Source organism: Ovis canadensis, chromosome 1 (assembly GCF_042477335.2).
Source record: "Ovis canadensis isolate MfBH-ARS-UI-01 breed Bighorn chromosome 1, ARS-UI_OviCan_v2, whole genome shotgun sequence".
Classification (NCBI taxonomy): Eukaryota; Metazoa; Chordata; class Mammalia; order Artiodactyla; family Bovidae; genus Ovis; species Ovis canadensis.
Window position 1 is genome coordinate 177,130,195 of NC_091245.1, and position 14,335 is coordinate 177,144,529.

At 40.2% G+C, this 14,335-nt stretch overlaps 1 protein-coding gene across 1 annotated transcript in view; it reads right to left on the minus strand.

Moving 5' to 3' along the window:
• MORC1 (MORC family CW-type zinc finger 1) overlaps positions 1-14,335 on the minus strand; it is a 168,544-nt gene that overhangs the window by 26,663 nt on the left and 127,546 nt on the right. Inside the window, exon 21 of the mRNA XM_069552938.1 lies at positions 1,084-1,153. Coding sequence (XP_069409039.1) covers positions 1,084-1,153 — 70 coding nt within the window. The remainder of the gene's footprint in view (positions 1-1,083; positions 1,154-14,335) is intronic.

Sequence of the window (14,335 nt, forward strand, 5' to 3'; positions counted from 1 at the left end):
ATTACAATTTGGAAATCCAACTGGCACATACTTGAAGGCACGTTAATAGCTTGAAACTTCTATAAAAGATTGGCTTTAAAATTAAGAGATTCTTACAATAGAAATCTTGATTGTATAATGGCAAATTATCCCAATTATGATGAAAAAGAAAAAGTGTGATTTCTTATGGCCCGCACTAATGGGTTCAAATATAAAGATGTGAATGAATGACTGATTAGGTTACCTAAGCAACAAAGTATAAAGGAAAAGAGTGCTTACATCTAAGGGTGAACACGAAATGATGGCATGGATCAATACAAAAATGACTGGGAGTGATTGAGTCAAAATGAACAGAGACCTATTTAGGAGACTAAGAAAGCCTTTAAAACTTATTTCAGATTAAGAAGATGACAATGAAAAAATAGTGGTTCTGCTGTTTAGGCCAATGGCATAATATTACTATAAAGGAGACAATGGTATAATAATAATATGAACATAATGAGTTCTAGTAATAATAACAAATGAACACTAAAGAAAATGAAATTTTCTGAGTCTAGCTTGTTTCCAGCTTCTCTGTCCTGGGAAATTGTCTTTAGATTGAAAATTATAACATGGCAACTTTATGTTTTAAGAAAGGTCAAATCTCTCATCTGAGACAAATTACACCCCATGGATAATAAATGTGTTTGTTGAACTACTCTTAGTGATCTCAGAGGAGTCATGCAAAATAGGGAAAGAGCTAAATGATTGAAAACAGAGGAAGGTCATCATCATTTTCAAAAATAGCTTTTGAAAATGACAGACCGGATATCAATCCACAGCAGATTTCTAAATAAAATTCGATGAGGAGGGTGGCATCTGTGCACTCTTGGGAATTCTAGGCAGTGAGGTCATGCAGGGGGCATTACTCTCAGGCAGGGAAGGCCACTTCAAAATGTGGGAGGCTGGCAGCTCAGTCTCTATCACCTCTCCTCCCACTGCTGGAACAACAGATTTAATTTTTCAAAATCCAAACTGCTACCATAAGACATGTCACATAAGTCAAACTGAAAAAAACTCAAGACATTACAACTAATATATGTAAACTGAATTCTTTTTTTTTACCTTTTTTCATAAGAGAAACTTCCTTTTTTTCTTGTTTCAATGGAACATCAGTGTCACTTTCATCTAAAATCTGAAAAACAAGCTCTTTATTTAAAGCTGCACCAAAACAAAGGGTATATTGTAAGGTGAAAAAATGACCTTGAACATCAATGCCCATATCAGAGAGAGAACATAAAGTATACTTTAGGGACATGTTATGAAGGGAGACAAACATACATGTTGTCAAAAATTATACTGGCATGCAGCTCAAGTATGGTTGCATTATAAATGTCATATTTACATCTATCATTTCTCCAAAGGAATATTTATATTCCTACCAATACTGCAGTAGATTTTTTAGAAAACCCAAATCTTAGGTGGACGTCATGTTGACTATAACACATGGGCCAAGTATTTGATCACTAGGAGCAACCATGGCGCCTCTGTTGTTGGGAAGGGCAGTCCCAGCCCTGGTTGCTACAGAATAGACATAGAGAATGAACTCGACATCAGCGCAGTGAGAAGTCTGGGGAGGCTGGGGCCTCGGGCCCAAGAGTATGATGGGGAAGAATGCAGCCGAGGCTGGGAGCACACCTGGGAAGTTGAGGGAAGGGACACCTGGTCTTCTGACAAAACAGGAAATCTGCTTCAAGTGGGTTGCAGAGCCTTCATGTGTTGAATGCAGGAGTGAGGAGGGTTGGTGGCACTGAGAATGAGGGGAGGGGTGTGTGTGTGTGCGTGTGTGTGTGCGTGTGTGCGTGTGTGCATGTGCGTGTGTGTGTGTGTGTGTGAGTGGTGGTGGTAGGGGGAGGGGATGGAGGCTAAGTGGAGTTGGGAGAATTTGGGGGGTAGAATATGACAATCAGAAGCCAGGTATCCCATAACTTTGTGAACTCTGTAAGCCTATTTTTCAAGGCTCACACAAAATAAATTTACATTTTGGGAATACACTTCTTTAGAGCAGAGAGATGGCAGGGGGAGGAGTAGAGAGAGAGAGTTTATTTATAAGTGTGAGTTGCTCAGTTGTGTCCAACTCTTTGCTACCCCATGGACTGTAACCCACTAGGCTCCTCTGTCCACGGAAGTCTCCAGGCAAAAACACTGGAGTGGGTAGCCATTCCCTTCTCCAGGGGATCTTCCTGACCCAAGGACTGAACCCTGGTTTTCTGCATTGCAGGCAGATTCTTCACCGTCTGAGCCACCAGGGAAGCATGAGTTTGTTCATACCACTCAGGAAAATAGACCCAGAAGCTCCTTCCATGTGTTTTCAAGTGTGTGAGAAGGTAGGGCAAAGACAGTAAAAAAGGAATATGGAGAAGACAGGAGGCAAAGCAAAAGCTCTGTCTGCTCCTTGATCTGAAAACCTCTGAACACGTGCTGAGATGCATGAGGCTCCTGACTACATCACCTGTTTGTGAGGAGCTGTCAATTTTCTGGAGCTCACCCTTTGTGTGTGTATCCTTCGCCTTGTGTGTCCCCTCTAAACTACTAGACAAATGTGGAACAGAGAGGCTATCAACCCTTCTTCGCTCCTCTCCCAGGAAACAAAGGCATGTATTTTACACGGTGTTCGGGAAACAATGCTCTGTCAGGAAGCAGGTTAAATGGGCACACATGTAACCTAGCAACAAAACAGCAGTGAGGCTGTCCATCACCATCATTTTCTATTCCACCCAAATCAAGAGAAAGCAAGCTTTGCAGGTAGGGGAAATAAATAAAACTGATTCTAAGCTACTTTGGTCTATTTCAAAATGTTTTTATTCTTACACTGTGAATAAATTCATGTGCCAGGAAGTAAATAAAATGCATATACTTTCAAAAGTTCATCTTGCAAAATGACTTTAAAATGGTTATCTTATTTCTGATGTAACAGAAAATTTAAAGTTATCTTCTGATGTGTTGACATGTAAGGAAGATCTACATACTTTAAGTGTCTCTCCTTTGAACTGAATCTTTTTTGACTACTTTATAAGCAGCATGGGCTTACCTGGTGGCTCAGATGGTAAAGAATTTACCCACAATGTGGGAGACCTGGGTTTGATCTTCGGTCAGGAAGATCCCCTGTAGGAGGGCATGGCTACCCACTCCAGTATTCTTGCCTGGAGAATTCCATGGACAGAGAAACCTGGCAGGCTACAGTCCATGGGGTTGCAAAGAGTTGGACAGGACTGAGTGACTAACACTTTCACTGAAGCAGCACACACTATTTCCCACCACAGTTAACAGCAATCACAAGGGAACCTCAGGAGAGGAATGAACTACTTAACGCCTTTAGTAATAACCACTTTGTAATAATCTATGATGATCCTGCTCAGATGTGTTTATTTTCTTTGGTAACCTCTCCTTATGATGGAAATCAGACAAGATAAAAGAATCCAAGCTTAAAAAAAAAATGGCAGGACTCTCAGCAGGAACTCTTCGGGGTGGTATTATTAACTCAGTCTCCTGAAATTACTTTTGCATTTTATTATTTAGCTCTCTGCTTTGAGCTGGCTATGTGTAGGTCTGTTTCCATGAGGATCAGATATGTCCACTCACCCCCCTTGCCCAGATATTACTTAAACAAAGCTTTACCATCTCTATTGCAGGAGAGACTTCTTCTTTTCCTTTCTTATATTTCCTTTATTCTTTGGCATAGGAATGTTTAAAATATTTTGGATAAATAATTCACAGTCTACAGTATTTCTTTTTGAATGACACTGTATAAATATCTGAGTTCATAGGAAACTGTTTTTTGTTTGTTTACAATGTAGTTTTGAAGGTCTGGATTTTTTCAAGCTGAGACAAGAAAACATGTAGTTGTTTTTTCAATGACACTATTTGTATACTTTGATACTTGCGGAGCTCTTTCACATACATCATTTCATTATAGGAATGTTCTCCAGTCTCTTAGGCTTAACTGTGTCTCATACTCTGCAGTCTGGGGATATCTCTTTCCTAAGATTTTACCTCTAGTCATGAAATAGATAACACTTCCCACACAGTAAATGAGATTACAGTTAAGTCTTAACGAGAGGTTTTAGATACCTTAATTAAAATTATGTTAACAATGAGTAGAGTGGGATTTGTCAGTTCTCCAAGGGATGCAAGGGATCAGCATAATACCACATGTTCAGTTTTGTGAAGTATCTATTTAAGAGGATAAATAAATCATAAAAAAGTTGGAGAGAGGAGAAAGAACACATCATAGTCAACTGTGTAACAATTTTCTCTCAACCGTCCTTAAGGAAGCCTGAGAACTGTTGATATCACTTAGGTTTCTCTCCGTTTCCTTGCCCCTCCACACCCATCCCAAACATCTTATCAAGGACCCATGAAGGCTACCAGGCCAGTTTGTGCCCTCCTGCCGAGTTCCAAGACCCTTCCTGGTTTTACTCTCTCATAGTTAATGCTATGTTCTAGGTACCTCCCTTTGGTTCATTAATGTATTCAATAAAGTTGAGTTTCCTGCATGGGTCAGATGCTGCTATGATGAAGACAACAAAGTCCTTCCTTTGTGGAGCTTATTTTCTAGCGAGGCAGAAAGACACTAAACAAGAAAAATGACAGTTATGTAACTCTGCAAGTTCTGTGAGAAAATAACGCAGCTGAGAGGAGAGTGAATCAAGTTATACAGCGGCCTCTCTGGGCTCACAGTTCTCTTCCACACTCGCCTCTTCCAGGTCTTGGACTTGCTGTGGACTTGTTTATTCCCCCAACTTTTTTCTAGTCTCTCCTCACACACCCTCGTTCAGCTTGGCCTTGCTTGCCCCCTCTATATAAAACCGCTCTCACTCTCATCGCCCAACAAGGACACTTCTACCCCTTCCTCTGCTCTATTTCTCACCTAGGCACTTACCATTGCCCACCATGCAACAGAGGTTACTTACGCATCTTGTCTGCTGTCAGATCCCCCGCTAGAATGGAAGGAGCATGAAGGCTGGGAGTAGGACCTAATTTTTACCTGCTGTATCTCCAATATCTAGGTCAGTAACTGACACTCCATATATTCATAGAAAGAAAGGGAGTTAAAAAGCAAGTCAAGAAAATCCATGTGTGTCGCTGAGGGTGGGGAGTTGTGGAGTCCAGGCCTTATGAACAAGGGAAAAGGACGTGAAGGAAAAATAAACTTTTAGAGTTGGAGGCCAAGGTCGATGAGGGTGACTAGAGTGAAGTGAGAGAAGGAATGAGTAGTAGGCAGTGAGGACAGAAAGGAGGTGAGGCCAGGTCATACAGGGCCTTGGAGGGCACTTCATTTTGTTCTAAATGTGAGCAGAAGCCATCAGAGGGTTCACCTCCCATACTGTTGGTGGGAATGTAAACTGGTGTAGCCACGATGGAGGTTCCTTTAAACACTAAAAATAGAGTTGCCATATGATCCAGCAATTTCACTCCTGGGCACATATCCAGACAAAACTCAAATTTAAAAAGACACATGAACCCCTATGTTCATGCAGCACTATTCACTGTAGCCAAGACATCGAGACAACCTAAATGTCCACTGGCAGATGAATGGATCAAGTGGTGGAACAGCATTCATCTATAAAAAAGAATGGAATATCATTCATCCATAAAAAAGAATGGAGTAATGCCATTTGCAGCAATGTGGATGGACCCAGAGATTATCATACTAAGTGAAGTGAGTTAGAAAGAGAAAGACAAGTACACATAAGACATCACTTACATGTGAAATCTAAAATAACCCCACAAATGAACATATGTATGAGACAACAGACTCACAGACATAGAGAACAGACTTGTGCATCAAGGGGTAGGGGAGCAGGGGTAGGAAGGACTGAGAGTTGGGGATTAGCAGAGGCAAGCTACGATATATAGGGTGGATAAACAAGGTCCTACTGTATAGCAGAGGGAACTACATTCAATATCCTGTGACAAACCACAGTGGAAAAGAATATGACAAAGAATATATGTATGTACGTATGTATAACTGTGTCACTTGCCGTACAGAAGAAATTAACACACATTCTAAATCAATTATACTTCAGTAATATTTTCTCGAAAACAAGCCATCAGGAGGTTCTATTGGTAAGTAGGACAAAAGCATAATCTGATATATTTTGGATGAGATACTCAGATTTTCACACTGTGGAGTCAAAAATAAGCAGTGGAAACATTTATAGGGCTATTATTGTGGTCCTGGTGAGAGATGTTAGTGAATTGGCCAAGCGGGTAGCTATGGAGGTGACAGAACAGAGTATATATTTGAAGGTTGAGTCAGTAAGATCGGTAGATAGGTTAAGTACAGGCTGTGAAAGATGGAGAGAAATTCAAGTTTTGGCCTGAGTAGCTATGAGTGATGGTAACATTTACTGATATGGAGAAGCATGCAGAAGTCCCTTGGAATTTTTTTCCCTCTTGATTTAGATATCCTTCTGTGTCCCAACTCATCCTGGTAATTATTATTTTTCTGTCTATACTCAATCCCTCAAATAAAACTTCAGGGGGTTAAATTATACTAAACTGTGGAAAATTCTGAAAGAGATGGGAATAGCAGACCACCTAACCAGCCTCCTGAGAAATCTGTATGCAGGTCAGGAAACAAGAGTTAGAACTGGACATGGAGCAACAAACTGGTTCCAAACAGGAAAAGGAGTGTGTTAAGGCTGTATATTGTCACCCTGCTTATTTAACTTATATGCAGAGTACATCATGAGAAATACTGGGCTGGATAAAGCACAAGGTGGAATCAAGATTGCTGGGAGAAATATCAATAACCTCAGATATGCAGATGACACCACCCTTATGGCAGAAAGTGAAGAAGAACTAAAGAGCCTCTTGATGAAAGTGAAAATGGAGAGTGGAAAAGTTGGCTTAAAGCTCAACATTCAAAAAACTAATCATGGCATCTGGTCCCACTGCTTCATGGCAAATAGATGGGGAAACAGTGGAAACAGTGGCTGACTTTATTTTGGGGGGCTCCAAAATCACTGCAGATGGTGATTGCAGCCATGAAATTAAAAGACGCTTGCTCCTTGGAAGGAAAGTTTTGACCAACCTAGACAGCATATTAAAAAGCAGAGACATTACTTTACCAACAAAGGTCCATCTTGTCAAAGCTATGGTTTTTCCAGTGGTTATGTATGGATGTGAGAGCTGGACTATAAAGAAAGCTGAGTGCTGAAGAATGGATGCTTTTGAAGTGTGGTGTTGGAGAAGACTCTTGAGAGTCCCTTGGCCTGCAAGGAGATCCAACCAGTCCATCCTAAAGGAAATCAGTCCTGGGTGTTCACTGGAATGGCTGATGTTGAAGCTGAAACTCCAATACTTTAGCCACCTGATGCGAAGAGCTGACTCATTTGAAAAGACCCTGATGCTGGGAAAGATTGAAGGCCCGAGGAGAAGGGGACGACAGAGGATGAGATGGTTGGATGGCATCACCAACTCAATGGACATGAGTTTGAGTAGACTCCAAGAGTTGGTGATGGACAGGGGTGCCTGGCGTGCTGTGGTCCATGGGGTCGCGAAGAGTCGGACACAACTGAGCGACTGAACTGACTGAACTGATGCAAACAATGGCTTCACTGCATCAGCCACCCTAACTCCACATCTTTGCCCCAGTTATTTTCAACTGATTTAAGGACACTGACCCTGCTAAAATTTCAAATCCTCAGTGCCACCCTTGCCCACTTAGATTCCTCTGGTCAAGTCCTCTTTATATTTATAATGACATCATTGTTCCAGGTTTCCATCTCAAAACTGTCATCACTGTTTATGGTTTAATCTACCATACACCCTTCCAGGTTGTGCTCTTTTTCCTTCAAAATGTTTCAATATCCCATGTCTTCCTGTACTAAAATCTCCAGGCAGAAGATTCCAACTTGGTTTTTTCATCCTTAGTTTCTCATCTTTGCAGTACTGCTTGACTATCACATTTTCATAACATAAAGAATTAATTCTTTAGAGAAAATCTCCACTATTCAACTTTCCTTCTCAAAACTGGGCTCTAGGTCCTGACTACTTTCTCCTTCAGGTACAAACCCTTAACTGGTTTTCAAAGCTCTTTTCAATGTGATTCTAAGATATCTGGAAATATTTTCAGTCTTTCTTAATAAGCATCCTCCGTAAGAACCAAAATAGTTCTCTTCAGAATCCCCTGTGAGCATCAGGTAACCTTCTGCCTCCATGCCTTGCCCCACACCGTCCTCTCAACCTGAAATACATTCTCTCCTCCTTTTCTTGTAAGTCTCTCCCACATTTTAAGACAACTCCCACTCTTTCCAAAATGCCTTTTTTAATTTGCTCTAGCATATACTCTTTTCCCTGAAGAAGTATTAAAAGTAAATTACAAATAGTTTTAATTATTTTCATATCTATGGGACCCAGACAAGAGTAGAATCTTGTAGCAGCCTTGATTCTTATCAAGACACTTCAAAACAGAATTCAACACCTGAATCCATCTCCCAAAATCAAATCCAACTGTGCAAAGCATTAATAAATATACCGGTTTTACTGAAAATTCTGTTGAGAAAAGGAGGAAACATTTAAAGAAGGCAAAAATCAGCTTAAAATTACCATGAAAACACTCTAGCTTACTTCTTCAGTTGCTAGCTGCCTCATCTCTCTCTATACACCTACTCCTCCAGACTCCACAGCACCAGTGTTTTTCTACTTGTGGGATTACCTCCTTTTCCCTCCCTCCCACCTCTTCCCACATACACAGGGTCACTCTTCAGCTCTGGCTTCTTTTCCACATTGCATTGTCACTCTCTCAATTTGCATTCTTTACTCCCACCTCCTGGCCCCGCCCCGCCGAAGGCAACTGCCTTCTTTGGAATTACAAAAGGTGGTTTTTAAAAATGTTTTTCATAATATAAAGAATTATTTTCATTCTGTTACAAATCATCCCATCAGTTCTCATAATAACCCTAAGAGTAGGTAATATCATCATTCCCCTTTTATAGGTAAGAAAACAGAAGACCGTGAGCTGATACAGCTGACATGTGGCATGTAGGGCTGAATGTGAACCTGGATGAATCTGTCAGAATTCATAGTCTGTCTCCTTTCCATAAAACAATGCTAACTCGTGGTTTTATAAAATCGTCTTCCAATTTTTCTGCTCCTCTAGGGTAGAGATAATGGTTTTTGTATGTGTGTGTGTCCTTCCAAATCCCTAATGGAGATTCAATAAATGTGTCTTAAATTGGTGTATGGTTGCTGACAGTTCACAAGCTGGTATTTGAATATTTAGATTCATTATAATCCACCCACGAGACTTCCCTCTAGGTCAAGGGCGGTATCACATATTGTCTTTGTGTCTGTCAATCTGTCGGTGAGTTGATGAATGATGCTGCAGAGGCTGAGTATAGACAATTTTTCCTCCAAAGCCCTTGGGGCAGCTCTGGTTTTTATCTCATAAAGGGGCTGCTATATCTGAAATTTCTGATACCGTCAGCAACAATCACAGGACAATACAGGCTCCTACAGAGGCAATGGTAACATCATCAACCAGGAAAATGGACTAAGAAACGGCCTGCTTTTGAAAGTAACACATCTTCAATCATCTGAAATCATATGGCAATATCAATGCAGTTTCCTACTAAATTTTTTTTCTGTTATAAGTCTGAAAAATTTATATATCTAATTTGTATATTTAAAGGGTGAATGTGGCTGATTTAGGGATTAGCTATGCAAGTTGTTTACTTTTTTTAATCTTTTTTTGGGTTACTGAGTCATCTTTTCATTTTCACTGTCATACAGTACTAATGCTAAAACTTATTGTTGTCTTTTGTTTGTTTTTGGATTTGGGTTGCTTCTTGGGGGTACTACCATAAAGCATAAACCTAGACATGGGGAACTCATCAGCTCTTCCAGACCTTCCTCAGCTTCTGTGTTACCCCACAGAGGCCCTGTCAATGACCTCAGGGATTCAGAGTTGGTTGATGCCTTTCCTGGGCTGGCATCGGCGTCTTTTGAAAGATGCCAGAAAGAGCTAATCAGGTGCAACTGGTAAAGGATTTAATTTATGCTGAGACTGGAAGATGGTTCCACCCACTCATTCCTTTACTCATCAATCTTTTTTCAGCCCCAGAAAGTGCCACACTCTGAACTAAATGCTGGAGGTTACATCTTTCAGAGAAAACCCTGGAGACACCATAGTCAAATTCTCAAAATACATCTGTCAGTGGTGATGAGGCCACTGAGTTTTTTAAATGTCTGTGGTTTTGAAAAATGAAAGGAATCCATCTGTCAGTGTGTTCCTAAGGCCAGGTACAAAGCAAAAAAAACTTAAATGACCACAGAGGACAAAAGGGCTAAGGCGAGTCCAACCAAAAAGGTAGTATGGTTTGTGATTATTAAACAGGCAGGTCCAACCTGAGTTAAAACAGCTATACTCTAGATATTCTTTCCTTACCTTAGCAAATGATATTCAGAGCAGTAACTGAAAGAAAGATTATTATAAAATATGGAAAAGCAACAGATACTGGTATAGGAAAAGGTAAATGCTGTTTTGTGTTAGAGTCAGAAAATTTGCATCATGTCAACTTGGAGTACATGCTGTGCCAAGAGGAACAAGAGCATGTGTGTAACAAAAAGTACTTTTATCACCCTGACTTGAGTCTCAGAAAATTATTCTTGCTGAACTTTTCTAACTTACTGTTGGCATTGGTAATTTTATTCCCTGCAGGTTCCTGCATTGTGAAGCATTCTGCTAATTGATCATTTGCTTGCCTGACCATCTGTTGTGGTTTGGCAACCTAATTTTCCCCATCACCTTTCGGAATAGATCCCCGAGAATGTCTATTCCATAGAGTCACTCCTTATATCTCAACTGGTGACATAACTTGAGACTGCTTACCTCTTTGACAAGATGCTTGAGAATCTAGCCTATTGCTTCCTTTTTATTGTTATTGCTTCTATTAAGCATGGTACAATGACAGGTGATCAGATCACATCACTTTGAGGGGCACTAGGGTCCTATGGAGCTCATATGCCAAATTTTTGCCTGGAGTAAAGTTGAACTGCCAATTTATCACAGAACAGTGTACAAGGAGCTTTTAATTGAACTCAGACAAACCCTTAATTACAACAGTACCACGGGGCATTGCTCCAGTAAAGCAGAACTGTCTAGCAAGCTTCACTCAGACTTGGATTCCTCAGACATCTGTGAGAGGTGCTGCAAAAGAATTTCTACTTCCTCCCCTTCTGGAGTTAACTGGGACATGTTTGAACTTTACACTTGAGTGTGTAAATATCTGAGACAGAAACAGTTCAGAAGAGCCAGTATTCATTAAAAGGGAGGGCAGGGTGTGTGTTTTGAGCATGGAAGATGGAAAATAATATTTTCTGGAGGCCAAGGGTCAGGAGACACCAGCTCGTGGGAGGAGTTGACAGTACAGTTATGATCACAACTCTATTATCACACTTACAATCTTAGGAGAGGAGAAAACTCTCCTTTCTAGGAATCAATCCTGAGACGATTACCCTGATGATTACTATGAGATTCTAGGTTGACTGGAAAGAAAAGCGTCAGATCTTGCACACAAAAGGTCAAGTTTGGGGTGGATAAGGTAAGAAATGCATTAAAGGGAAGTTAGCTTAATCTGGGCAATGAACGGATGATGACTGGATTTAAAAAAAATGAATTCAAGACTCTTGGCTAGAGAATGCCCATCTATGAAACTTTGGAAACCTATCTAAGCCAAAACAGGCTGAATGTGAATCAATGCAGTATTTATCTGTGCCTTCAAATCCTGACCCCTGAGTAAGGAGTATCTGTGCACTCCACCCAATCTGCGTGGGATGGTCTGGCTGAACTGATGTGGGGTCAGCACACGGACATGAATGACAGAGGGAGAAGTCCTAGTGAGAGGTTAAGGAAGCGGGAGCTAGGGTTGAAGGTGACCACTTCCTGAGAGTGTGATCCTCAACAAGTTTACTTTCCTCATCTGTAAAAATGGGGATGAAAAGAGAACATATCCCTTCTGTTATTAAAAAAATTAGATGAGATGATACATGTGAAGTATCGTAGCTGAATTTCATCATGGTCACACAGAAAAAGGAAAGGCTAACTCCATGAAAACACACATAGTATACACACACACACACACACACACACACACACACAGAGTAAAATTTCAGAAAAAAAATACAGTTTTGCAGGAGCTGAGATTTAAAAAACTGGATTGCACTAGTTACCTTGAAATGGGGGAGGAAACCATGGCTAACAAGCTTGTGCTAAATAATGAAAGAAGTCTGCTGCAGCGCAGACTGGTGATCCCACAAATAACATCTCTGAAGGTCCAATCGAATGGCTATGTAGGGCATTCTGAAGAGGGTTAAGATGTCCTTAAAAACAAAACTCATTATTTTCATGACAGTTTTTAATCTCTAAAAAATGCCTGGAGTTTTAACTGAATCCCAGTTGGATATTTCCGCAGCTCCAAATGACATGCAAGCAAGGTCTTATCAAGAACACTCTTACTGCATGGATTTGGAAAATGAATGGCCCATGGTGGCTGAAAGGCCAAGCATAAATTAGTATCAAAAAGGAAAAAGGAAGAGAAAGAAGGGAAACTGCCACAGAAGTGACACCTGCAAACTACGTGATCAGAAGGAACTGGAGGTAAGGAATATGAAGTCCAGCACCCCATGAAGGATTAAGGAGCATGTGAAAGGTGATACACATGAGATGCAAACATTAAAAGTGACTCAAAAATAAGGATTACCCCACTGAGAAAGAATTTTTTTTTTTTAAGAAAATAGCCTCCAGAGACTAGGCCTTGGAGAAAAGAAATATAAAAAGCATTCAATCAAGGACTAAGGGGAGTAGGAGGAGGAAGAAGTTAGGAAACAGGTCAAACTGCTGTAACCTTGAGCCCAGCAAATGAGGTGACTTTGGAGATTATGACAATATAACTGAAATAATCAGCAATGGTTGGATTCAATATAAATCTGAAAAACAATCAATGCTTTTATCATTTCACTTGAAATGGCACAACTGTTGGTACAAGAGCCAATGTAACATGTGTCTGAAACTTGGAAGAGAGGAAGATGAAGTACTCTAATATGAAAAAAAGATTCTTTCCGAAGGCAGACGGACAGACATTAACAACACACAAAAGACAGAATGTGCTGATCAGAATAAAGACATTCACAGTATTATTTATAATAGCCAAGACACTGAAGCAGCCTAAGTGTCCAATGACAGATAAATGGATAAAGAAGATGTGGTAATACGTACAGTGGAATATTACTCAGCCCTAAGGCAGAATGAAATCTCGCTATTTGTGACAACATGGATGTACGTGAAGGTCATTATGCTTAGTGAAATAAGTCAGATAAAGACAAATGTTGTATACCTTCATTTATATGTAAGCATATACATGCATTCATGCTTAGGGAGCATGTGAAATGTGATATACATGATATGTAAATATCAAAAGTGACTCCAAAATAAGGATTATTCCACTGAGAAAGAATATTTTTTTAAATAGCCTCCAGAGACCGTAGGCCTTGGATAAAAGAAATAGAAAAAGCATTCAATCAAGGATTAAGGGGAGTAGGAGGAGGTAGAAGTTAGGAAAACAGATCAAACTGCTGTAACCTTGAGCAGATCATTCATTTGAATAAATATAACAAAACAGAAACAGATTCACAGATACAAGAACAAACCAGTGATTGCCAGAGGGAAGTAGGTGGGAGGAGTGGTGAAATAGGTGAAGGAGATTAAGAGATACAAATTACCAGTTATAAAGTAAATAAGGTACAAAATGTAATGTATAGCACAAGGGATGCATTCCATGTTTTATAATAGCTTTGTACGGTACCCGATCTATGACACTAGTGAATGACTACATTATATACCTTAAACTAATGTCATGTTGTAAGTCAATAAGTATTTCAATAAATATTTAAAAAGAGTGGATATAAAGCCTACTGTTGGGCACTGAAAAAAAAAAGAAGAGAGACGTTCTCCATGTAATGTGAACAACAACAACAAAAAACACACACTGGAAGAGCACAGGATGAGGGAGCTGGGCCAGTGCCCTTCCAGTGTTACAGTTGCAACTGGTCACATCATTCCAGTTATCCTGTGCAGGGAAGTGGACACAGCAGGCTGTCTTAGCTGGGAGCTCTTTAAATATTCAGGCACATAGCTTACCAGCACTGTCAAACTGCACTGGCCAACCCATGCAGACTGGCATAAAGGGAGAAAACACACGGTGAAAGTCAGAATGTGTCTTCCAATTGGACTGAGGCTGGGTTTATCTCTCAAATGACTAAACGGCTGCTATGATATTATACAACGGTCTTATGAGTTTGGATAATGTGA